A 26,914-nucleotide genomic window follows, 5' to 3' on the forward strand; every position below is an offset into this window, starting at 1 on the left:
AACTGAAAAAATGAAATGTTTTTCTGTATAAAGATACAGATTAGACATTAATACGATTACAAGGTAAATTACTGTTTAATAGAAGGCTTCCACTAGTATGTAAATTCAGCTCATTCAGCTATGTTTATTCTAGTAAGTTTTGCCCATTTTAGCTAGTTCTAGAGCACTTGAAAAAATTAAAATGATAAAAATATTTTTCACACACTCAAAGGACTCATTTTAATCATATGCTTCAACCTCTTCCAGTCATATATTTTTAAAAAGCTGAAAACCAGGCCAATATAGGCTTATCCTATCACTACTGCTGCTCACACACAAGTCAAAGAATTAATAAGTTGTTTTGCTTTGTTTTTTTCCCCTCAACTTTGTATTTTAGAATCGGGGGCACGTGTGCAGGTTTGTTACAAAGATACACAGCGTGATGCTGAGGTTTGGGGTACAAATGATCCATGACTCACTCAGTACAGTACTTAAGAGGTTCTTTTTAAGCCCCTGTCCCCATCTCTCTCCCCATTCTGGGTAGTCCCTAGTGTCTTGTTGATTGGTCCCATCTTTATGGCCATGTGCACCCAATGCTTACCTCCCACTTGTAAGTGAGAATATGTGATATTTGTTTAAGTACACTTCTCCTTCACAGCGCTCAATGAACTTACTTACCAGTGCAGTTTCCCGTAGACTGTAAGCAACACTTGGGCAGGGACTTGTCAGATTGTTTGTGTATTTCGCCAGTGCCTGCCAGCACTTGGTACACAAGCAGTTGTGCAAGTTACTGAGTAAACAAGTGATAGCCACAAGGTAAGGGACAAAGAAGGAAACGTTAGAAGATTCCAGACAACCCAAGTTACAGAGCAAATGGCAGAAAAGCCTGTATTTGCAAATCTCTATCCACAGGAATCCCGCACTCCCACCACCTTCTCATTCATTCAACAACTTATTTATCATACACCCACCACATGCCAAGAGGGGACTGACAGAACTGAACACACATACCAAGTTCCTCCACTCAGTTTTACAGTACAGTGGAGAGAGATGAGAGACATAAAATAGATAATATGATGTCAGCTGATGATAAGTAGAACGAAAGAAAGCGAGTTAAGACAGTTAGTGGTTTGTGTGGTGAAAGAAGGCTTCTCTGATATAATGACACTTAGGCAATAACCAGAACGAACTGAGGGGGTGAGCCATGTAGACATCTAGGAGAAGAGTACTCTAGAAGAAGAGAACAGAGAAGACGCTGAGGAGGATATTTTGGGTGAGTTCAAGAGGGGAGAAGTGGGGTCAGACTGTGTAGGGCCTTGTTACTTCCAGGTTCTTTTTTTGTGTTATTATTATTTTTTTTTTTTCTTTTTTTTTTAAGACAGGGTCCTGCTGTCGCTCAGGCTGGAGTGCAGTGGCACAATCACAGCTCACTGCAGCCTGGACCTCCTGGGCTCAAGTGATCCTCCCACCTCAGCCTCCCAAGAGGCTGACACTACAGGCATGCACCATCATGCCTGGTTAATTATTTTGTAAAGATGGAGTTTTGCCATGCTGCCCAGGCTATGTCAGCAGGTTCTTTTGACTTTAACTTACAATGAATTGAAAAGCTATTGGGATGCTTTGAATAGAGACACCTGACATTTACTATGTATCTACATGAAAGTTTAGAATTATATATGACATAACTGCACATTATTCATATTACTTGAAACTTTCATATACGATACAGTAAGTCAAACATCCTAAAGTAGAAATGAATTTTGTGTATGTCATAGGTACAGCTCTTATTCCAAGAAAGCTAAAACTTATTTTTAAATCCCTAATTTAAACTTGTCTTTTGACTCAACTTTAAATTACCTACCTCCACCATGTTACATGCAATTCTTTTCTTTAGAGTTAATAGCTAACTTAAAAAAAAAAAAATCAGGCCAGGCACAGTGGCTCATGCCTATAATCCCAGCAATTTGGGAGGCCAAGGCGGGCCAATCACAAGGTCAGGAGTTCGAGACCAACCTGGCCAACATGGTGAAACACTGTCTCTACTAAAAGTACAAAAAATTAGCTGGGCATGGTGGCGGGTACCCATAATCCCAGCTACTAGGGAGGCTGAGGAAGGAGAATCGCTTGAACCTGCGAAGCAGAGGTTACAGTGAGCTGAGACTGTGCCACTGCACTCCAGCCCAGGCATCAGTGCGAGACTCTATCTCAGAAAAATCAGCCAGCTTGTTTTTGGCACAGCTGATGATCTCCATTTTTGTCTATTTTAACACTGAGACCCATGATTCTTACCACTGGACCAGTTTTTCCTCATTTTTATAAAATAAAAAACCCAAAATCCAAACACTTAAATAACTGCACAAACACTTACTATATATAACTTATAAAATGCATAATGCATAAACGAGCAAGACCATCTGTTTCTATGGATATCCAATAGCCAAAAGTTACCTTGCTAAATTCTACACTCAAGGCAACAGCAGCCCATCTGAGAAATTTGCTCCTTCAGGGAACTATCAACATCATTCAGTATGAGCAATTTAGTTGATTATTTATTTTTCAAAAAGCAAACTATAAACAACAGACAAGGCTATAATTGAGTTTCCCCTCTAGTTCCACTCCCCTTCTTTTCAAGCCCTACCTTAAATAATAATAATAATAATAACAACAATAATAATAATAATCAAACAACAACAAAAAATCCTCAGATTAATCTATCCTTTTTATTAAGACTCTTGGGCCACAGTTTTGCGTTATATTTGACCACACGTGCCTGGGTAAACTTTTTGTGTTTCGTAAGTCAGTAAAAGGAACCAGAATGGGCCTACAATCTGGCCTAAACTCCACATATATATATATACATATTTTTTTGGGACGGAGTCTCGCTCTGTCACCCAGGCTGGAGTGCAGTGGCCGGATCTCAGCTCACTGCAAGCTCCGCCTCCCGGGTTTGCAACATTCTCCTGCCTCAGCCTCTCGAGTAGCTGGGACTACAGGCGCCGCCACCACGCCCGGCTAGTTTTCTGTATTTTTTAGTAGAGACAGGGTTTCACTGTGTTAGCCAGGACGGTCCCGATCTCCTGACCTCGTGATCTGCCCGTCTCGGCCTCCCAAAGTGCTGGAATTACAGGCTTGGGCCACTGCGCCCGGCCTCCACATATACTTTAAACTCTAATACGCTCACTTTGTTAACGTTCAGCTGCTTCTCTAGACGAACGAAGTCCAAACTTGAAGTAGGTCTACATGTAAGCACAGAGACAAGAGGGGACTGCCAAAAGTACAATGCACAACGAAGGGGTGTCCGTGTGAAGGCAAGAGGTGGTATCCTAAAGCCGGTGGGTAGGGCTGAGCAAGGTGGGCATTTAGGGTGCAGACCAATTGGAATGAGGATGGAGTCTCCAAAGGTGGGCAGCGTGGAATGGAGTAAAGAGGATGTGCAGACATGGGGTATAGAATCCATGCAAAGGGTAGCTGCACAATATCACAACGGGGACTGAGGAGAGATGATATTGTATCACAGCAACAGACTGCCTCATAGGGGTTCAACAGAAACGTGGAGTAAATGATGGAACAGTGCGCCTATACTTAACGGCATTTAATAGTCTTTAAAGACACGTTAAAGGCTGCCTGAACCAGTCACTAAGCCCACAACCCTATGGTCTCCATCTCTTTGGGGCAAGTTGAGATGCTCCTGACTTGACTTCCTGAATTTTCATCATGCCTCCTTTTAACAGCACTAACCTGGTTAGGCAATCAACTTCTCTGACTTGGAATTGTATCAACAGCTTACTACCACCAATAAACCTCTTCTCTACTCTTCTCTAAACCACAGGACTGTCAAGAGCTTTTTAGTGTAAATCATATCACTTCTAGCTAAAAAACCTTCAAGGGATCCTCCAAACCTTTAAGAAGCTGGCCTGCTTTTCCAGTTTCATTTCTCTATGCCCCAGGGACAACACTTGTCAGAGTCAGGCAAATCTCCAAAATTAAGCACTGGATTTCCTCTGCACATCTTCACACCTTTAAAAATGAAAATGCTGGCCGGGCGCGGTAATTTCAACACTTTGGGAGGCTGAGGCAGGCGGATCACTTGAGGTCAGGAGTTCAAGACCAGCCTGGCCAACGTGGTGAAACCCTGTCTCTACTAAAAATGCAAAATTAGCTGGGTGTGGTGGCGCATGCGCATGTAATCCCAGCTACTCCGGAGGCTGAGGCAGGAGAACTGCTTGAACTCAGGAGGCAGAGGTTGCAGTGAGCCAAGATCGCGCCACTGTACTCCAGCCTGGGCAACAGAGCGAGACTCCATCTCAAAAAAAAAAAAAAAAAAAAAGGAAATGCTATCATTTCCTCTGTTTAGGGTGCACTTAGGCCCCTTGGTCCAGCCAGCAAACTCCTACTCATACTTCCACATTTCAATCAAATGTCAACCATCTTCAACTCTTTATTTCTACCTAGGAAAGCCAGCACCTTCTGCTAAGTCCCAAGGGAAACATCAGAATACTGACTCAATGGTACATGGGAGATGCTTGATGTAAAAATGATGTGAGTCAACTGTACTCTTCTCCAGTAAGTGAACATTTTCCAGTTTCTCAGTCTGCCACCCTCCAGATTACACATGATGGCAATGTATACTTCATTCACTCCTTTGTTGCTGAAATCTCAAGTCATGGTTTCATCAAGTAATTTTCCATGACCATTTAATATTTAAACTCATTGTTCTAATCTATGTTATTGGGAATTATTTACATTTTCTCAACATGAAATGTCTCTACAGGCCACATTTTCTAGGCATATCCCGTAAGTTATATCTCTCATTAAATGAGTTTTACTTAGACACAGCCCAAAAAAACTAGTATAATATTAATGTTTTAAGCATTGAATTATAATTTATTAAATGAAGCAGCCTACGAAGGCAGACAGGTGTGGTAAATATAGTCTGGAGACAAGAGATCTAGCTAAAACTGGGCTACTATAGTAACTAGCTATGGGACCTTAACCATTTGACTTTACTTCTGTAGACCCCAGTGTTTTTATCTCTAAAAAGGAAGAGTTGCCCTAGGAAAACTACATATAAATTATTTGCTCACATGTTCATTTTTTCTGTCTCTCCATTAGAGTATGAGATTCCTGAACCTTTCACTCCTGGTACATTCCTAGACACAAAGCTGTTCAATTTAAAATGTAAATGAAAACTCAGAGGATAAACATGAATTCAGTATAACCTGAATTGAGATACTTTTGGACAGAACTTGTTACCACAAGTCTAAGATTCACCTAAAAGAATAAATAAAGAGCCAGGAACACTGAAAAGAATGAAGTCCAGGCACAAAGCATGTATGAGTTTAACGTAAGTGAAGGAAAAAATACAATTCAATAATTTCAGTTGCCACAACGATGTAAAAAAGAGGGGAAGACAGAAGACATCAGTCTGTTTGTAATCTGGGGATGGAAGAGGGGTTCGTAGCATGACAATATACCAGATAAACTGTGGCATGGCTAGACAGTCCACTAAAAATAAATGAGCTATCAAGCCATAAAGAGACAGAGGAATCTTAAATGCGTATTGCTAAGTGAAAGAAGCCAATTTGAAAAGGCGACATACTGTATGATTCCACCTGGAAGGCATTCTACAGAAGCAGTAAAATGATCAACGGTTGCCAGGGATTAGGAGGTAGAGTGGGAGATGAACAGGTGGAGCAGAGGTTTCTTAAACCAGTCAAACTATGATAACTACATTGGTGGACAGGTCATTATACATTTATCGGAATCCACACAAGAGTAAAGCTTAATGTAAACTCTGAATTTCGAGTGATAAAAATGTGTCACTGTAGGCTGGTTGATTATAACAAACGTATCCCTTTGGTGGACCCCAGTGCAGGATGTTCACACTGGGGGAGGCTGTGGGTGTGTGGGGGCAGAAGATAAATGGGCACTCTTTGTACTTTCTGCTCAATTTTAGCTGTGAAGCTAAAATGTCTCTAAAATATAAAATCTATTTTAAACAACAAAATAAGAAATGTATTAAGGGGCAAAAATCTTCACTATTGCTTTCTTTAAAATGATGGCTTGAGCCCAGGAGTTCAAGGTTGCAGTGAGCTATGACTGTGCCACTGCACTCCAGCATGGGCAACAGAGCCAAGATCCTCTCTTAAAATGTATGTATTTTATTTTACTGATACATATTAGATGTACATATTTCCAGGGTACATGTGATAATTTGATACATTCATATAATCAAATCTGGGTAACTGGGATACCCATAATCCTACATATTTACATTTTCTCTATACTAGGAATATTCGAAATTCTTCTCTTCTAGCCCTTTTTTTTTTTTTTTTTTTTTTTTAAAGTAGAGGGGAGGTCTGTGTTGCCCAGGCTGGTCTTGAACTCCTGAGTTCAAGCATCCTCACCTCCACCTCCAAGCGCTGAGACTACAGGCACATGCCACTGCACCCGGCTAACTTTTGGGACTTTTAGAGACATGGGGTTTCACCATGTTGCCCAGGCTGGTCTCAAACTCCTGAGCTCAAGTGATCCGCTGGCCTTGGCCTCTCAAAGTGCTGGGATTATAGGGGTGGGACATTGCACTCAGGCCCTCTTCTAGTTATTCTGAAATGTACAATTCAAGGCCAGGTGCAGTGGCCTGCGTATGTAGTCCCAGCTACTTGGGAGGCTAAGGCAGGAGACTCTCTTGAGCCCAGGAGGTGGAGGTTGCAGTGAGCCAAGATTGCACAACTGCACTCCATCCTGGATAATAAGAATAAACCTCTGTCTCAAAAAAAAAAGAAATGTATAATTCATGAATGCTAACTAGAGTCATTTTACAGATCAGGTTTTTTTTAAAACAGAGTTAAAAAAAGAACTAAGATTCTAAATATTCATCAATAGGTAATACAGGTAATTTTGTTTAAAAAAAGGATAAATTATGATACATCCATATTATTTACAGTTAAAAAATTAGATAACTGGAGATATACTGAGATGAAACAGTCCCAGATGTACTTATGAGCAGACTGATAACAGTTCACATTTTGTGGAAAACAATTACATATTATGCATTAAGTACCGTTTGAATTTTCTACAATAGCATTTATTTTTATAATCACAAAGTAACTTTATAAGCTTTCAGTAACCCTAAGAGGCAGAACTCTGAACAGCCACTTTGAAAAGAAAAGAAGCACAAGAAAAGCCAGGGCTCTCCAGACATCCTTATACACAATTTTTTAGTATCTGCTAGAAATATGTCCTAAATCACTTATTTCTACTTCACGTCGGAATAAATGCTGGACAACCAAGACTTCTACATTCTTCCAAAACTGAGACACCTAAATTTTCAATAGAGTAATTGTTAAACATACTGATATATCCATATGATAAATATTACACCTAATTATTTAAAACCTTTATAAGCAGTTTTAATAACATGGGAACTGCTTAGGTCCAATGTTCAGGAAGACCATACACACATACACACACACACAGATAATCTATCATCTCACTCATATAAATACGTACAAAAAAAACTTGGAAGAAATACCCCAAAGTGTTTAACGGTTATCACCACTGGGTGATGGAATAAGAGGTGAATGTTTTTTATTCTTTATACTTTCATCTATGAACTTTCAACAATATGTAAATGCTACTTTTAGGTAAGTGTTTTGTTGTTTTTGTAGTTTTGTTTATTTCCCAGTGTAGAAATGATTGCTCACTACTGATTACAAAATAATACATTTCTACAAAGCCGTCCTCATCCTGCCTTCTCTCTAGTGGACTTGGTTCACTCTAAGTGCTCCGTGTTTACTCAGTTAATAAATGGAAAGACAGATGAATTCTATAAAGTCAATCCTTTTTTACCCCATCTAAGGAAAACCCCTAGGTCCCATGCACCCCGAGGCCCTTCCACCCTAACAACTTGATTTCCCTGAAAAGTATGTCTGGAAGCCTTTCCATGACAAAGTAAATAAATCCCAATATTCCTCTTCAATTTTCATAATGTGAATGCTACCGACGAGCCCTGGCTTAGTTCATCTGTCTTCCATTGCTTGACACTGACGGGTTATTTCCACGGGTTTGCTGTGCAGACGCTTGAGGTTCAGACCCTGCAGCGGCCATTGGGGGCAGGGGAGTTGGAGCCTCCGGCTCGAGTTGGGCTCTGGAGGAAGACAAGGAACCTGTTCCTAGCGCTCAGCGGGGCCCTGCGACAGCTGTGGCTGTGGCTACCGCCAGGAAAGGGACAGAGAGGCAGGATAAGGTCAGAACTGCTGGGGCTGGGGCGGAGACGGCTGCTCCCAGGTCTGGGTGCGCCCAGGCGCCTCCCCCCGCGGCCAGTCCCACCTCCGCTGCTGCTCCACAGCAGGAGGGCGCAGCCCCAGCCCCCACAGGGCTAGGGACCCGTGTACGGGGAGCAGGCCGGGTGCCCCAGGATGAACTTGAAGCCCAGCACTACCAGCTTCCAGCTGTGGGAAGGGTTGGTGGCAAGAGGGACCTGGAAGCAGCACTGGGCCCGAGGGCAGAGATCAAGGATGTCTCCCTAAGGGTGGCCCTGCCTACTGGCTGCCATCTCCAGGTCAGCGGGGGCCACGTTTGCGCCCGGAACATCAGCGTGCCCCCAGAGAGCTTGACCCGAAGCATCCTCCAATTCCCAAGAGAATTGCCCACGGTGCTTGGGCCCCCTGGGAAGCCCTGCTGGCAGGAGCAGTAGGGGCCAGCACCCCAGGCTGATCGGGGTCTGGGATCCGGGCCTGCGTCCAGACTGCCTCCACGCTGGGGCTCCTCTGGCTTTTCTTTGGTATTCCAGTTCTCCAGTTCTGAAACCAAACCTGGATTCGTGGCTCAGAAGTCCGTTTTTCTGGCCAGTTCTTCTCTGAAGGTAATTCCAGGATAAAGGTCCGTTTCAAAGGCCTCAGTAAGAATTGTGTATTGATATCTTTCAAATCTGGTCCTCCTATGCCTCTGGCCTGGCTCAAGTGTGTCTCTGCCATAAGCTGAGCTCGCTGTCCACTGGGAGCCTCAGTGGACAGGTTAGTTTTTTTAACGTTTAAAGTTTTAACCAACTTTAACAATTAACAATTGTTTAAACAATTGTAATCAGGGCTTACAATAAAACTGTAAATTTAGTTTATAGGCAATATCACTGTTTAAAAACCAATTAACTTTCCATATTCTGCTCTTTTCTTCTGTGTCTATGAAAAATAATATTAAAATTAAATTCTGACTCCAAAGACTCCAATAAGTAATACAACAGGAAAAGTGACTAATAAACTTTAAACTGTAATAACAGAGAGATAGTGGCTAACAGGCTGAATGAACACAGCCTGAGAAATAAGTGAGATTATGACCCACGAGTGAAGCATCAGCAAACCTGGATACTACCTGTGGTTCCACCACTCACTATCTGTGCTACTTTTACAACCCACTGACTCTTTTGAACTATGGGATGCCATCTATAAAACAGAGACAAAATCTTCCTGTTACTATGAACATTGAATGATACAGGAGTATGAAAAGCATTTTAGTACAATGCTGGCATAAAGGTTCAAAAAATGCTCAGTATTCTTAATATTCAGTTCCGAGTACAATTTAAGATGGACATTGTGACCAACTGAAACACACTTAGGAGGACGACAGGAGATGAAAAGAGACCCCAAAATAAAACCATCTGAAATGGCACCTGAAGCAACTAGCTTGGACTCAGACAGTAAAGGAGATACAATGACTGAACATTTAAAGGACACATATGGAAGCAAAGTTATTTAGCGAAGTTCAGGAAAACAAAGCTTTTACAAAGGGAGGCAGATTTTCAGTGCTCTGTAAGAAAGAACATGTTCAAAAATGGAATAGATCGCAGGGTGCAGTGGCTCACGCCTGTAATCCCAACACTTCAGGAGGCCGAGGTAGGTGGATCACCTGAAGTCAGGAGCTTCAGACCAGCCTGGCCAACATGGCAAAAACCCATCTCTACTAAAAATACAAAAAGTAGCTGGGTGTGGTAACGGGCACCTATAATCTCCGCTATTCAGAAGGCCGGGGCTGGAGAATCACTTGAACCCAGGAGGCAGAGTGCAGTGAGCCCAGATCGTGCCGCTGCACTCCAGCTTGGGCAACAGAGCAAGACTCCATCTCAAAAAATAATAATAAATTTTAAAACTCTTCAAATTATTTATCTTAAAATATAGAAGAAATATAATACATATAGAAACTTTTAGCTTCAAAGGTACCTTTAAAATCTTACATTAAACAAGAAAGGTAGAAAAAAAAGTGCTCTAAGACTTACACTTTGCTTCTGACAGATTTTGATTGGGTGACCAGACCAACATGCCAAGATTGTCCCGTTCTTGACTGCGTCTTGCCAGTTTGGCTTGAGAGAAAGAAAAAAGAAAAATCTCATTAAAATTTAACACATATAATAAGCAATAAGTAACAATACCTTTTAACATATTGTTGAATACACCCACCTTTTACCTGTATCTGTACCAATGGGACCACACACTTAACCTCAGAGTGAGGATGGAGATGGGGTAGGCGACACAGTCTGCTGAAACATTTCTACTTGCAAGTCCTTTCCTACTTTTACTGATTTTACAGTATGCTGCTCTGCTTTTAGACATGAGACATCCAAAAAGAAATCCACACATGCCAAGGTGCTCAAAGGTTCTTTTAAAATGTTAATTCTTCATGTGTGCTTGCAGCACCCTTACCCTTCTCTGCCTGAGTAACCTTTTAGTGACTTGGCAATAGAAATTTCAAAATTCTTTTAACAGCATTATTAAAGAACAACCATTTAAAAAGTTTAACCTGAAAGTAAACTTCTAAAATGCATACTAATTCTTAAAAATCTGTGATGCAAAATAGTAGGCCAAAACGTTTAAAAGTGCCAAGGGTGGAGCTCACATGTATTAGTGAATTAACCGCAAGCAACTGTCATCTACTACAATACACATACCTAAAACATTATCTTCACAAGGCAAAGACTCAAGAAACAGGAGGTTCAGTGACCATACCTTCACAATGCTTAGGCCCAAACTTATTCATTCTAAAGGTTAATTTTGGCCACTTTTTTTCCTTTAAATAAACTACTCTGAAAATATGATGAAAGTTATGGAACCTAAAACTCTAAGGGGAAAAATGCAACTAAATATAACATACAACCTACTATAAACAAAAATCTAGGAAACCCACAGTCTGGTTAACGAATTTCTTCTTTTATGATACCGCCAGATCTTCCATCTTTAATTTTGTCTACCAATGTGTTCTAGGTTTTATAAAGAGGAAATTTTACATTTTTAGTAAAATCTGAGAGGCAGTTACTTTAAAGAACCATAACAGAATAGTGAAAAGGACCCAAAGTGTGAACAGTATGAATTAGGTAAAATTAAAAGTTGAATTTATGTTGCAGATGGGAAGAGGATGTAGATGAGAAAGAAATATGACAAAAAACATGTAGTGACCGTCTTTGAGTTTACCCTTTTTTGAGACAGAGTCTTAGTCACCCAGGCTCGGCTCACTGCAACCTCTGCCTCCCGGGTTCAAGTTATTTTCCTGCCTCAGCCTCTCGAGTAGCTGGGACTATAGGCGTGCACCACCACACCCAGCTAATTTTTTATTTTTAGTAGAGATGGAGGTTTCACCATATTGGCCAGGCTGGTCTCGAACTCCTGACCTCATGATCTGCCCACCTCGGCCTCCCAAAGTGCTGGGGTTACAGGTGTGAGTCACTGTGCCCAGCACAAGTATACCCTTTTTTTTTTTTTTTTTTTTGAGACGGAGTCTCGCTCTGTCATCCAGGCTGGAGTGCAGTGGCCGGATCTCAGCTCACTGCAAGCTCCGCCTCCCGGATTTACGCCATTCTCCTGCCTCAGCCTCCCAAGTAGCTGGGACTACAGGCGCCCGCCACCTCGCCCAGCTACTTTTTTGTATTTTTTAGTAGAGACAGGGTTTCACCGTGTTGGCCAGGATGGTCTCGATCTCCTGACCTCGTGATCCGCCCGTCTCGGCCTCCCAAAGTGCTGGGATTATAGACTTGAGCCACCGCGCCCAGCCTACCTTTTTTACAGATATATACATAGTTCTGACTTTCAGAACAATGCTAATGCTACACATAACCTAAAACGAAAGTCATCAAAAGTATGTGTGGGGAGGGACCCCCAACGGAATACAAAGACAAATGAGTCCTGCTATATTTCCAATAGAAGTCTAAAGTACAACAAAAATAAAGGTATCCACAGTGGAAAGGTACAATCAAAACTGCATGACTGTCTGTGTAGAAAATCTACATTTTGTAGAATCTACAAAATGGCACTAGAATAAATGAGTTTAGTAAGGTTGTAAGAAATAATATTAATAGTAAAATCAATTCTATTTATATATACCAGCAATTAAAAAATCAAAATTAAAGATCATTAGCATCAAATATGAAATAACTTAGGGATAAAGTAAGATGTGTACATTGAAAACTATAAAACACTGCTGAGAGAAACTAAAGATGATCTAAGAAAATGAAGAAATATATCATAGATATAGACTCGTTATTAAGAAGGCATTCTTCCCAAACTGCTCTAAAGATTCAATGCAACCCCAATCAAAACTGTAGCACATTCTTTTGCAGTAATTGATAAATATTCTACAATTCATAAAGAAAGGCAAGGTAACTGAGACAGTCAACGCATTTTGAAAAAGAGCAAAGTTGGAAGATTTACACTATCTAAATCAAGACTAATTATAAAAAATCAGTAATCAAAAATGTATGGTATTGGCATAAAGACAGAGAAATAGGCTGGGCACGGCGGCTCACACCTGTAATCCCAGCACTTTGGGAGACCGAGGTGGGCGGATCATGAGGTCAGGGGATCGAGACCATCCTGGCTAACACAGTGAAACCCTGTCTCTACTAAAAATACAAAAAATTAGCCGGGGGTCATGGTGGGCTCCTTAGTACCAGCTACTCAGGAGGCTGAGGCAGGAGAATGGCGTGAACCTGGGAGGCGGAGCTTGCGGTGAACTGAGATCGCGCCACTGCACTCCAGCCTGGGAGGCAGAGTGAGACTCTGTCTCAAAAAAAAAAAAAAAAAAAGAGAGAGAAATAAATGGAATAGAATCCAAAAACAGAACCACACATACAGGATCAAATGATTTTCCATAAAGGCATGAAGGCAAAACCAAACCAAAAATAATAATCTTTTCAACAAATGATGCAGGAACAAATGAATATTCACATGCAAAAACAAAACAAACATTTTTTAAAAAATTAATTTGGATCCATACCTCAAAATTATCTCAAAACAGACGACAGAACTAAATGTAAAACTCAAAAATTATAGAATTTCTAGAGAAAAACACACGGAAATCTTTTTGACCTTGGGGTGGGAAAGGACATCTTAGATACAATACCAAAAGCACAATCCACCAAACATTTTTTAATGGTATATTATACTTAAATAAAATTTTAAAACCTTTACTCTGCAAAAGGCACTGTTGAGATACACTGCAGACTGTAAGAAAATATTTGCATATCGCATATGCAACAAAGGACTTGTATCCAGAATACATAAAGAACTTTCAAAGTCAACAATAAGGAAAATGACACAATTTTTTTTTAAGAAAAGGACAAACGATTTGAACAGTCACTTCACCAAAGTAGATATAAAGGTGGCATATTAGACGAAAAAATGCTCTACATCTTTAGCCATTAGAAAAATGTGAATTAAAGCCATGATGAGAAACCATGATTTACCTGTTAGGCTGTCTAAAATAAAAGGCATCAACAATACAAAGAGCTGACAAGAACGGGAACAACTGAAATTCTCATACACTACTGGTGTAAATGCAAAATTATAAAGCCATTCTGGGAAAATTTTGCAGTTTTTTACAAAGACATAATTATAGTTACCAAATGACTGATCTAGCAACCCCACTGTTCAGCCATATACCCTACAAAATTAGCATTATGTTCACAGCAAAACCTGCACACAGGCTGGGAGCAGTGACTCACACCTGTAATCCCAGCACTTTGGGAGGCTGAGGCGGGTGGATCACCTGAGGTCAGGAGACCAGCCTGACCAATATTGTCAAATCCCATCTCTACTACAAATACAAAAATTAGCCAGGCATGGTGGTGTGTGCCTGTAGACTCAGCCACTCGGGAGTCTGAGGCAGGAGAAATGCTTGAACCCCGGAGGTGGAGGTTGCAGTGAGCCAAGATCACGCCACTGCACTCCAGCCTGGGCGCCACAGCGAGACTCAGTGCCAAAAACAAAAACAAACAAACAAAAAACAAAAAACAAAAAAACAAAAAAACAAAACAAACAAAAAAAAAACCATCCGGCACACATAGGCAGCGTTATTCACAATTATCAAAAACTGTGAAATATTCAGATGTTCTTCCATGGGCAAATGGATAAACCAACTGTAGTACACCCATATACTGGGAACAGTACACAGCAATAAAAATAGTGAACTACTAATATATGCAACAACACAGACCTATCTCCAAAGCATTACAGTGAGTGAGAGAAGTCAGTACAAGTTCATTCATATGACACTCTGCAAAAGTACAGGGATAATGAATAGATCCAGGGTTTCCAGGGGCTAGAAGTGTGAGGAAGGTTAAGAAAGTGTGAGAGGCCAGGCGTGGTGGCTCACGCCTGTAATCCCTGCACTTTGGGAGGCCGAGGCGGGCGGATCACGAGGTCAGGAGATCGAGACCATCCTGGCTAACACGGTGAAACCCCACCTCTACTAAAATACAAAAAATTAGCCGGGCGCGGTGGCGGGCGCCTGTAGTCCCAGCTACTCGGGAGGCTGAGGCAGGAGAATGGCGCAAATCCTGGAGGTGGAGCTTGCAGTGAGCCGAAATCGCGCCACTGCACTCCAGCCTGGGCGACAGAGTGAAGACTCCGCCTCAAAAAAAAAAAAAGAAAAAAGAAAAAAAAAAAAAAAGAAAGTGTGAGAGAGTTTTTGGAGGAGATGGAGCTCTTTGGTATCCTAATTGTGTGGTGTTATGTGAAACTCCAGTAGTGCCCCCATCAGCATTTGCTTTCTGTGATTTCAGTCACCCATGATAAACCGTGGTCTGAAAACATTCAATTGAGAATTCCAGAAACAGTTCCTGAATTTTACATTGTGCCCCATTCTGATTACCATGCTGAAATCTCGTGCCGTCCCTCCTGGGACATGCATTATTCCTTTGTGCACCACATCCCCTCTGGAGGTACTATGTGCCCATCAGTAACTCGGCCATCTTAAGTTACCAGCTGGACGGTCACAGCATCGCAGCACTTGCATTCAAGTCCCCCATATTTTACTTACTAACACCCCCAAAGTGCTGGTGATGTTGGCATATTGCTATAATTGTTCTATTTTATTACTGATCTCTCAGTGTGTCTAACTTATAAAGTAACCTTTATCATAGGTATGTATGCATAGGAAAAACCATAGTATATATATAGGGTTCAGTACTACCCAGTTTCAGGCACCCACCAGGGGCCTTGAAACATACCTTTCATGGATAAGGACAGAGTATTGTATACACATCTTAACTCTCACAAAAAAGTGCAGCAAAAATTATTCAGTTTTGCTACACGTAAATCAAAAAATATATATAATATATAAAAATATAAATACAATAAAAACAAAGAAATGCCATTAATTTCTGGGTAGATACTAATATTTGCTGAAGGTGCTAACACAGGCAGGACTCTTTTTTTTTTTTTTTTTTTTGAGACAGAGTCTCGCTCTGTCGCCCAGGCTGGAGTGCAGTGGCCGGATCTCGGCTCACTGCAAGCTCCGCCTCCCGGATTTACGCCATTCTCCTGCCTCAGCCTCCTGAGTAGCTGGGACTACAGGCGCCCGCCACCTCGCCCGGCTAGTTTTTTTGTATTTTTTAGTAGAGACGGGGTTTCACCGTGTTAGCCAGGATGGTCTCGATCTCCTGAACTCGTGATCCGCCCGTCTCGGCCTCCCAAAGTGCTGGGATTACAGGCTTGAGCCACCGCGCCCGGCCCGCAGGACTCTTTAAACTTTGTTTAAAGTTGATTTTTATCAAGTTTTAAAGACCTTAAAAAATAAGCCCTTAAAAAATAAAAAATTAGGCCGGGCGCGGTGGCTCAAGCCTGTAATCCCAGCACTTTGGGAGGCCGAGACGGGGGGACCACGAGGTCAGGAGATCGAGACCATCCTGGCTAACACGGTGAAACCCCGTCTCTAATAAAAAATACAAAAAAAAAACCAGCCGGGCGAGGTGGCGGGCGCCTGTAGTCCCAGCTACTCGGGAGGCTGAGGCAGGAGAATGGCGTGAACCCAGGAGGCGGAGCTTGCAGTGAGCCGAGATCTGGCCATTGCACTCCAGCCTGGGTGACACAGCAAGACTCCGTCTCAAAAAAAATAAAAATAAAAATAAAAATAAATAAAAATAAAAAAAATAAAAATAAAAAATAAAAAATTATCTGGAATAATTAGGTCTACAAGGAAATTGCAATTACCAGTCGCCATCAAGGGGGTAAGAAAGGTTTATTGGCTGGGCGCGGTGGCTCACGCCTGTAATCCCAGCACTTTGGGAGGCCAAGGTAGGCGGATCACCTGAGGTCGGGAGGTCGGGAGTTTGAGACCAGCCTGACCCACATGGAGAAACCCTATCTCTACTAAAAATACAAAATTAGCCGGGCTTGGTGGCGCATGCCTCTAATCCCAGCTACTTGGGAAGGCTGAGGCAAGAGAATCGCTTGAACCTGGGAGGTCGAGGTTGCGGTGGGCTGAGATCGCACTATTGCGCTCCAGCCTGGACAACAAGAGCGAAACTCCGTCAAAAAAAAAAAAAAGAAAAAAGAAAGGTTTATTTACATGGCTAGCGGGGCTATACAGTGGTTCAACTACTTCAGAGAAAAAACAGGCAATGTATAGTAAAGTAGACGTATGGATACCTTGCAAGCCAGCATTTCCATTTCTAGACTACATATATATGCAATGTTTTTCAAATTGCTGGTCAAATCTACTCACATTGAATTTTGGGTTCCTAATCAGCATTTTAAAAAAAGAGTAAGGAACAGAAAACATCAGCATATGGTTTCATGTGTTTATAAACTATTGGTGGAGATTTTTTAAAGTCTGAAAGTCTCTGGTCTAGAGACTTTAAGAGGTGCACATGGAAGGACAGCATGTTGCTCAGTTTTCTGTTTCGGCTTGGCTAGACTCTAGTAGCCAGTTATTTAATCAAACATTAATCTAGGTGTTGCTGTGAAAAGTATTTAGTAGATATGGTTAACATCTATAATCACTTGATTACCCTCCATAATATGAGCGGGCCTTATCCAGTTCACCTGAAGTCTCAACTTCTGGAAAAATTGAGATTTTTCCAGAAGTTGAGACTGAGGCCCTAACTCCTTCCTATAGGCCTACTCTACAGATTTCAGACTTGTCAGGCCCCTACAACTACATAAACCAATTCCTTAAAATAAATCTCTGAATATATGTATACATAGATACACCCATACATATTCTAGTAGTTCTGCTTATCTGAAAGAACCCTATCTACACAGTAACATAGATAGTTACTACAGAATTGTCTACAGGACCAAAATAGAGGAAAATCTTTAAAATACATCAACAGGGGCTGGGCGTGGTGGCTCATGCCTGTAATCCCAGCACTTGGGGAGGCTGCAGCGGGTGGATTACCTGAGGTCGGGAGTTCAAGACCAGCTTGATCAACATGGAGAAACCCTGTCTCTACTAAAAACACAAAATTAGCCGGGCATGGTGGCGCATGCCTGTAATCCCAGCTACTAGGGAGGCTGAGGCAGGAGAATCACTTGAACCCGGGAGGCGGAGGTTGCGGTGAGCCGAGATCATGCCATTGCACTCCAGCCTGGGCAACAAGAGCGAAACTCTGTCTCAAAAAAAAAAAAAAAATCAACAGGGATTGGATAAACCGTGGTATGTGACTTCAAGGGAATTAAATACAGAAAACAAAATCAGATCTACAGCTATCAACCAGTCTGAATAGAAAAAGCAAGTTAAAGGAAATGTATAACATCATAACTTGAATGTTGAAAATATAAAATTGGTACTATCAGTTATAGGGTACATTTAAAGAATAAGATGTGTACAATGAAGATATTCTTAAAACCAGATTAACAGGCATTTAAAGAGAGAAAGATCTTGCTTTGTAACATTATAATATTTCACTGTTCTTTGCAAATCCCAGTGCTAAGCAAATACTATTTTGTGTACATTGCTTGTATATATCCAAAACTTTAAGAATGACAGAGAAATCCTTCACTGTATGATTTGATGCTACCTGTGTTCAAATTTAAAATCATCTAGTCCAACAGTAAGGAAAATACTCTTCTAGTATATTTTCAGTTCTACTCTGAAACTCTGAGCTATTTCTCACTCTACAATGTCATATTTTACTTGTCAACTGTTTGGAAGCACAACAGCAACTTACAGGGTATGAGGGTTCCAATTTCTCCACATCCTCACCAACACTTGTTATTATCTGACTTTTTGATTCTAGCTAGCAGGTGTGAAGTAGTCTCTAACTGTGGTTTTGATTTACATTTCCCTGAATAAAGAGGTTGAGCATATTGGTTGTTTATTGGCCATCTGAGTATCTGCCCTGGAGAAATGTCTATTCTGCTCTTTTGCCTGTTTTATGTTGGGAATATAAAATGGTGCCATTCCTCAAAAGATTATCATATAACCCAGAAAATCCACTCCGAGGTATACAGCCCAAAGAAATAAAAACATACGTCCACATAATAATTTGTATATAAATTTTCATAGCAGCATTACTCAACAGCTAAAAGATAGAAACAACCCAAATGCCCATCAACTGATGATTGAATAAAAAAATGCAGTATGTCTATCACAGAACATTATACTGCCAAGAAAAGGAATAAAATACTAACACATGCTCAGCATGAAATTTGAAAACACTATGCTAAGTGAAAGCAGTCAGTCACATGCACAAAAATCCAGTCTATTGTATGATTTTATTTACATGAACCGTCCAGACAGAAAGATTAGTGATTGCCATAGGCTGTGGGGCATTTGGAAATAACAGGGAGCCCCTGCTAACAGGTACAGCATTTCCTTATGGGATGATAAGAATGTTTTAAATTTGATTTGTGGTGAGAGCTGCACAACTGAATGTACCGAAAGCCACTGGATCTTGCATATTTTAAATAAGTGAACTGCATGTTTTGTTAATTTTATCGTAGTAAAGCTGTTATTTTAAAAGCAAGGCTACTCAGGAGGCTGAGGTGGAAGGATCAGCTGAGGCCAGAATTTCAAGGCCAGTCTGAGCAACACAGTGAGACCCTATCTCTACAAGTTTTTAAAAGTTAGCCAGGTATGGTGGTGAGCACCTGTAGTCCCAGCTACTTGGGAGGGTGAGGCTAGAGGATTGCTTGAGCCCAAGAGTTCAAGGATGCAGTGAGCTATGATCACCCTGAGGCACTCTAGCCTGGGCAACAGGGAGAGATCCTGTCTCTTTAAAACAAACAAATAAAACACAGAAACTAACTGGAAAGAGAAGACAGGTTACTCCACGGCCATTAGAACACCTGCTTAGGTTCTCATAGCACCCTCTCCCCTACACCCTAAAAAATCACGTTAGATCTGTGGAGTGGAGGGGAAGAGGGAGTTGTTTTTCTACCATTCAGGGTCCAACCATATCCTCAATGACCGAAGTCAGAACAGAAAGATGAAGACAAGAAAGAGAATGGCCAAATGGATAAACACAGAAGGGGCAGCAAAAACAATCAGAACTGAAATAAATGGTGAATATGCTTTTCTTGCTATCAATAATTATAAGATAGGGCTGGGCGTGGTGGCTCACACCTGTAATCCCAGCACTTTGGGAGGCCAAGATGGGTGGATCACCTGAGGTCAGGAGTTCAAGACCAGCCTGGACAACATGGTGAAATTCCATCTCTACTAAAAATACAAAAATTAGCCAGGAGTGGTGGCGGGCGCCTGTAATCTCAGCTACTTGGGAGGCTGAGGCACGAGAATCGCTTGAACCCAGGAGGCAGAGGTTGCAATGAGCTGAGGTCACGCCACTGCACTCCAGCCTGGGGTACAAAGCAAGGCTCTGTCTCAAAAAAAAAAAAAAAAAAAAAAAAACGGTAAATTCTTATTCCTAAATGTATGAACTGGCCACCCATACTTTCACTATATCCTAAGATGTTAAGCATGAGTAAATCTAACTTAATTATGTTAGGGACCAAAAAACATTTTGTGACTCCAAAATTGTTTGCTTCTGATGTTGGGTAATCAAAAAGATACAAATCAAAGGGAATGGCAAGAGTACATATGATTACTATTGCTATAACAGTTACATATACTTACTATGTGCTAGGCACTGTGTACTTTGACAGGCCTCAATTCATTTCAATCTTACAACAATCCATTTTACAGATGAGAAAATTAAAGCACAGAGAGACAAAGCAAGCTGCCCAACATCACGCCTATGAGCAGTGAAGCTGAGAGTCGAAGCTTAAGGAAGAGGGATGAAAACAGCAGAAGCCAGAGTTGGTGGTGTTAACCATTATGCTACACAGCCTAGATTTTAAAGAACATTTTTCCTCCTCATGATATCCATTAAGTATTTTAGCACTTAAGCTACATGGCTTAAGAATTCTCAACTGACAACAGTTCACGCTCCATAAAATGAGGAAGTCAGAAGCAACTTTGGTATTTAAATACCAAAGTATCTTTTTTTTTTTTTTTTTTCTGAGACCGAGTTTCACTATTGTTGCCCAGGCTGGTATGCAATGGCGCGATCTCGGCTCACTGCTACCTCTGCCTCCCGGGATCAAGCGATTCTCCTGCCTCAGCATCCCAAGTAACTAGGATTACAGGCATGTGCCACCACGTCCAGCTAATTTTGTATTTTTAGTAGAGACGGGGTTTCTCCACATTGGTCAGGCTGGTCTCAAACTCCCGACCTCAGGTGATCTGCCAGCCTCGGCCTCTCAAAGTGCTGGGATTACATTAAATATCTGTATCTTTCTAAAAAGCATATACCTACTGTCTGGTTCTCTCTTCTCTAATCACTTCCTTTTTAAATGCTAAAAGTTTACATTGGAACAAATAGGCCCATAATTTCCAATCACCAGCTCTCTGGAATTAAAATCTACAATATAAGCATGTTATAAAATCCCTAAAAACTCAAATCTCATGTTCTCCTGAATTTATGGGAAAACATTTTTCCTTTCAAAGATTAGCGATTTCACAAAAATTTAAAAGCTAAACAGATTTTTTTATTTGAAAATTTTTTCCTCCACAATAAATGCTCTATTCACTTGCTTTTTAAAAACAGAAACTTTTTTTAAAAACTTATATCGCAGTTGGTTAATGAGGGGTATGTATACTCCCACTAGACCCCCACCCCCAAAAAGGAGAGGGACTGTAAAAAATAAAAAGGCAGGCAAGAACAAAGCTGGACAGGGAGAGAAGACAGACACAAAGGGCTTCAGCAGTTAGCTGAGGTAGAAACTATCATGCCACAACTGACATACACATAACCAGTTACCATTGCTTATTTTGTATTGTATTACCCAGTAAATACCCAACTAGATAGATAATTCCTTGGTAACAAAGAATCCATTCTTCATTCTTGTACTGCCAATACCTACCTGACCTGAAGTAGTGCTATTTGGTCAATTGATTCCATAGGTCTTCAGCTGTCTTGAGTCTTAATTTTAGCAAGATTCATTCTCATTAGCATCACCACAACAGTAATTGCATCACCACAGCAGTAACTATCCTCAGAAGAAATGTTCTAAACATGTATAGTGTGTTCTTTCGGGATAGTGTTTCACACCTCCAGGGGGAGCAGAAGAGAAGATGTGATGCAGAGGAACTAAACGGCCACATGAATGGTAGTAAGAGATTTTAACAAAAGTTTACCTTTCCCCATGTTTTCTCTACCACTATTTTAAACATCAGGGTTCCCTGGGTTCCTCTTTTTCATCTGGTATTAATTACTCTTCCTATGCCATTAACACCTAACACTGCAAATTTCTCAAACCACATTTATTATGGTAATGACCTCTAAATCTGTATCTCAAGACACAATACACATATAAGGCAAGAACTCAAAAAGCATCCTGACACAGCTTATCGCCCTCTCATTCACCCTTACCACTATCAACAAGAAGCTGTTTCTTCTTGTTTATCTAAAAAAATTAACACTATCACTTGTATAGTCACCAACTCCCAGCGATACAGCTGCAAGTCATCTTGGAGTCCCCTCCTCTGCTACTAGCACTCGAGCACACACACTCTGCAAAACCCACTGAGCCCCATCCACCAATCCCTTCAATTTTTCTCAAATCCATCGCTCTCCAACCCTTCCGCCATTAACCTTCAGTTTCCAACTTCACAGTTTCTCATCTCGTCCTGTCTTTTTTTTTTTTTTGGAGAGGGAGTCTCGCGCTGTCGCCCAGGCTGGAGTGCAGAACACACTATACATCAGATCTCAGCTCACTGCAAGCTCCGCCTCCCGGGTTTGCGCCATTCTCCTGCCTCAGCCTCCCGAGTAGCTGGGACTACAGGCGCCCGCCACCTCGCCCAGCTATTTTTTTGTATTTTTTAGTAGAGACGGGGTTTCACTGTGTTAGCCAGGATGGTCTCGATCTCCTGACCGCGTGATCCGCCCGTCTCGGCCTCCCAAAGTGCTGGGATTACAGGCTTGAGCCACCGCGCCCGGCCATATTAACTATTACTATGTGCCAGTAACTGGGCTAACCACTTCACCTATCTGTCACATAACATGCACCAAAAAAACCCTATGAGATAAGAACTGTTGTAGTCCACATTTGAAAAGAGGAGTTAAGTCACTTGCACTTAGATCCTTAACACTGGTCAGGATCTGAGCTCACATCTGGGACTCAGTCCCATAGTGGACCTGAATCTGATTATAACCACTTTGTTGTTGAGTGATGATGAACAAGCTACTTAGCTTCACTAATCCTAAAGAAAAATGGAGAGGATAATGCCTACCTTGCATGGGTTTCTATGAGGATTAGAAAGGCCACCTATTAAGTAAGTACCTGGTACATACAGATGCTCCTCAGCTTACAACAGTGTTAGTCCTGACAAATGCATCACAAATTGAAAATATTTTACTCCAAAAACGCACTTAATACACCTAACCTAATGGGCATCATAGCCTAGTCTACCTTAAATATGCTCAGAACACTTATATTAGCCTGTAGTTGGGCAAGGCCATCTAACAAAGACTGATTTAAAAAAAAAAAAAAAAAAAGTGTTGAGGCCAGGTGCGGTGGCTCATACCTGTAATCCCAGCACTTTGGGAGGCTGAGGTGGGTGGATTACCTGAGGTCAGGAGTTTGAGACCAGCCTGACTAACATGGAGAAACCCCATCTGTACTAAAAATACAGAATTAGTCGGGCATGGTGGTGCATGCCTGTAACCTCAGCTACTTGGGAAGCTGAGGCAGAAAAATCACTTGAATCTGGTAGGCAGAGGTTTCAGTGAGATTGCACCATTGCATTCCAGCCTGGGCAACAAGAGTGAAACTCTGTCTCAAAAAAAAAAAAAAAAAAGCGCTGAATATCTCATGTAAGGATATCACACCACATACTGCTAGCCAAGGAAAAGATCAAAATTCAAAATACAGTTTCTACTGAATGTGTAGCACTTTTGTACCATCTTAAAGTTGAAAAATCCAGCCGGGTGTGGTGGCTCATGCCTGTAATCGCAGCACTTTGGGAGGTGGAGGCAGGAGGATCACGAGGTCAGGAGACCGAGACCATCCTGGCTAACACGGTGAAACCCCATCTCTACTAAAAATACAAAAAATTAGCCGGGCGTGGTGGCGGGCGCCTGTAGTCCCAGCTACTCGGGAGGCTGAGGCAGGAGAATGGCGTGAACCTGGGAGGCGGAGCTTGCAGTGAGCCAAGATCGCGCCACTGCACTCCAGCTTGGGCGACAGAGCGAGACTTCATCTCAAAAAAAAAAAAAAAAAAAAGTTGAAAAATCCTAAGTTGACCATTTAAGTCAAGAACTGTCTGTACTTAATACCTGATCAATAATAGCAATTATTATTTCCTTTCTCCTCTATTATTTGACATCTTTCAGACCTTGGTACCTTCAGTGTCTAGCATATTATAAGTACTTCGTAAATGTTAAGTAAATTAATATGCATAACAAAGGTTAGGTAAACAATTAATGAAAAATTTTAGAAAGGGAGTACATTGTTCTATTCCCTTTCCTTCAACACAGCAATCCAGACTGACAAGTTTGAGAACCAAGTAGGCTGGGCAGCAACTCATGTAGCCCTGATCTCTGGAATGCCACCCACTCCCTCTCTTCTTGTACCTTTCTTTATAATAGCACTCTCCCCTTTAAGGGCATAAACTCTATTCCCATGGGCAGGTTATTTCAAAAATACTATGATTTGCAATATTACAAGCTGACAAAAATAAATGAATAATTTCCCTTAGAACTGGCTCAAGGCCAGGCATGGTGGCTCACACCTGTAATCCCAGCACTTTGGGAAGCTGAGGTGGGTAGATCATTTGAGGTCAAGAGTTTAAGAACAGCCTGGCCAACATGGTGAAAACCTGGCTCTACTAAAAATGCCAAAAAAAAAAAAAACCCCAGCTGTGGTGGCTCACACCTATAATTCCAGCTACTCGAGAGGCTACTGGAGAGGCTGAGGCATGAGAATCACTTGAACCCAGGAGGCAGAGGTTGACATGAGCCAAGATTGCACCACTGCATTCCAGCCTGGGTGACATAGTGAGACTCTGTCTCAAAAAATAAAAATAAATAATAGAACTGGCTCAATCACTGTTCAGTAATCTGAGCTCAGCTAAAGCCCTTTTCTGATTCCCCAAGAAGGAAGTTAGATGCTAATCAAATGCTACTGAAGTTAATTCTGCACTAGAAACTGCAATTGTATAGTCAGTTTCTAACTAATAACATCTTCTCTCATTCTCTTGGACTCACAGGTGTCTTGGACTGGGAATCGATTTTCTCTAAGAGGAACCACAAACACTTTTCTTCCATGTTATCAATATAACAAGCTTATCATTTACCACCAATGTAATTTAGCCACATATGATCCTCAAACCAAAACAAAGACAAAACACTTCAGAGACCAATTAATTTCACAGTGAAATGTTTTAGGCTCAGGTTTCTCCTATTTCTCCTAACACTGTCCTATCAGTAATGTAACACACTAATCAGAATGGACAAGGCTGTATTGACATTTCACCACCAAGCAATCCAAGAGAAACAAAAGCCCTGAAGCTACAGTCTGACTGATGGTCAGGCACCACAATCTTAAGAAATACAGAGGGCCCAGATTATCCTATAACACAATTATTCCCAACATCACCATGACCCAAAGAAAACTTCTAACTACTGTACCACCAGCTAAGGACACACCTTTACACTAATGTTGTAAGAGTTCCTTATAAAAGGTTGAGTTAGGAAAAAAGACAATATGGAATTCTTTGCAAAAGTCTGGCAAAACAGGATGTTAGAAGGGAACACAGAAACCCTGTCCAGTAAAAATGATGAGAGAAGTTGCATTAGTGTGTTTTCACAATGCTGATAAAGATATACCAGAGACTGGGCAATTTACAAAACAAAGAGTAAGTTTAACTGGATTTAACAGTTCAATGTGGCTGGGGAAGCCTCACAGTCAAGGCATAGGGCAAGGAGTAGCAAGTAAGGTCTTACATGGATGGCAGCAGGCAGAGAGGAGCACTTGTGCAGGGAAACTCCCCTTTGTAAAACGATCAGATATCTCGTGAGACTCATTCACTATCAAGAGAAAAGCACAGGAAAGAGCTGGCCTCATGATTCAATTATCTACCACCTGGTCCCTCCTACAACATGTGGGAGTTATGGGAGCTACAAGATAAGATTTGGGTGGGGACACAGAGCCAAACCGTATCATAAGTGTACTGTACATAAGTTCAGGCTTTCTGAAGGGTAGTTTGGCAAAGTTTACCCAAGCCTCCAGCAATTTATCCCAAAAGAAAATATTCATAAAGCTATGCAAAAACTTACCTACAAAGTTATTCATCAAATGCTGCTGAAAACAGCAATAAATTGGAAAGAACTCAAATGTCCAACATAATCTCATAATCTGGTACAACCGTATTGTGGAAACTGTACACATTAAAAGCTACAGAGCCCTTTTCACAAGATGGCACCAAAAGCAAAGAAGGAAGCTCCTGCCCCTCCTAAAGCCAAAGCCAAAGCCAAAGCCAAAGCAAAGGCTTTGAAGGCCAAGAAGGCAGTGTTGAAAGGCATCCACAGCTGAAAAAAAAAGATCCACACATCACGCACCTTCCAGCAGCCCAAAACACTGCAACTCCAGGGGCAGCCCAAATATCCTCAGAAGGCCGCCCCCAGGAGAAACAAGCTTGACCACTACACCACCACCAAGTTGCCGCCGACCACTGAGTCTGCCGTGAAGAAGAGAGACGACAACAACACACCTGTGTTCACTGTGGATGTTAAAGCCAACAAGCGCCAGATCAAACAGGCTGTGAAGAAGCTCTGTGACCCTAATGTGGCCATGGTCAACTCCCTGATTCAGCCTGATAGGGAGAAGGAGGCATACGTTCAACCAGCTCCTGATTATGATGCTTGGGATGTTGCCAACAAAACTGGGATCATCTAAACTGAGTCCAGCTGGCTAATTCTAAATATATGTATATCTTTTCACCAGAAAAATAAAAATAAAAAGTTGCAGAACTATGTACATTTAATGACTTGGGAAAACCATATGTAAAGTACAACATGCAAATGACAACAAAGTGCTGCATACTACAGAATCACCTAATCTAACAACTCACAGGCAGGGCGCAGTGCCCACGCCTGGAAATCCCCGTACTTCGAGAGGCCAAGGCTGGAGGGTTGCTTGAGGTCAGGAATTTGAGACCAGCCTGGGCA

General features: G+C 41.5%; 1 protein-coding gene and 1 pseudogene across 2 annotated transcripts in view; one reads left to right on the top strand and one right to left on the bottom strand.

Moving 5' to 3' along the window:
• Nucleotides 1-26,914, bottom strand: part of LOC105467381 (REST corepressor 1) — a 135,144-nt gene that overhangs the window by 43,075 nt on the left and 65,155 nt on the right. For both annotated transcript variants that reach the window (XM_071099547.1, XM_071099546.1), the window contains exon 3: nucleotides 10,250-10,333. In XM_071099547.1, the coding sequence (XP_070955648.1) occupies nucleotides 10,250-10,333 (84 nt within the window). The remainder of the gene's footprint in view (nucleotides 1-10,249; nucleotides 10,334-26,914) is intronic.
• LOC105467380 (large ribosomal subunit protein uL23 pseudogene) lies at nucleotides 26,163-26,642 on the top strand (annotated as a pseudogene).

Source organism: Macaca nemestrina, chromosome 7 (genome assembly GCF_043159975.1).
Source record: "Macaca nemestrina isolate mMacNem1 chromosome 7, mMacNem.hap1, whole genome shotgun sequence".
NCBI lineage: Eukaryota > Metazoa > Chordata > Mammalia > Primates > Cercopithecidae > Macaca > Macaca nemestrina.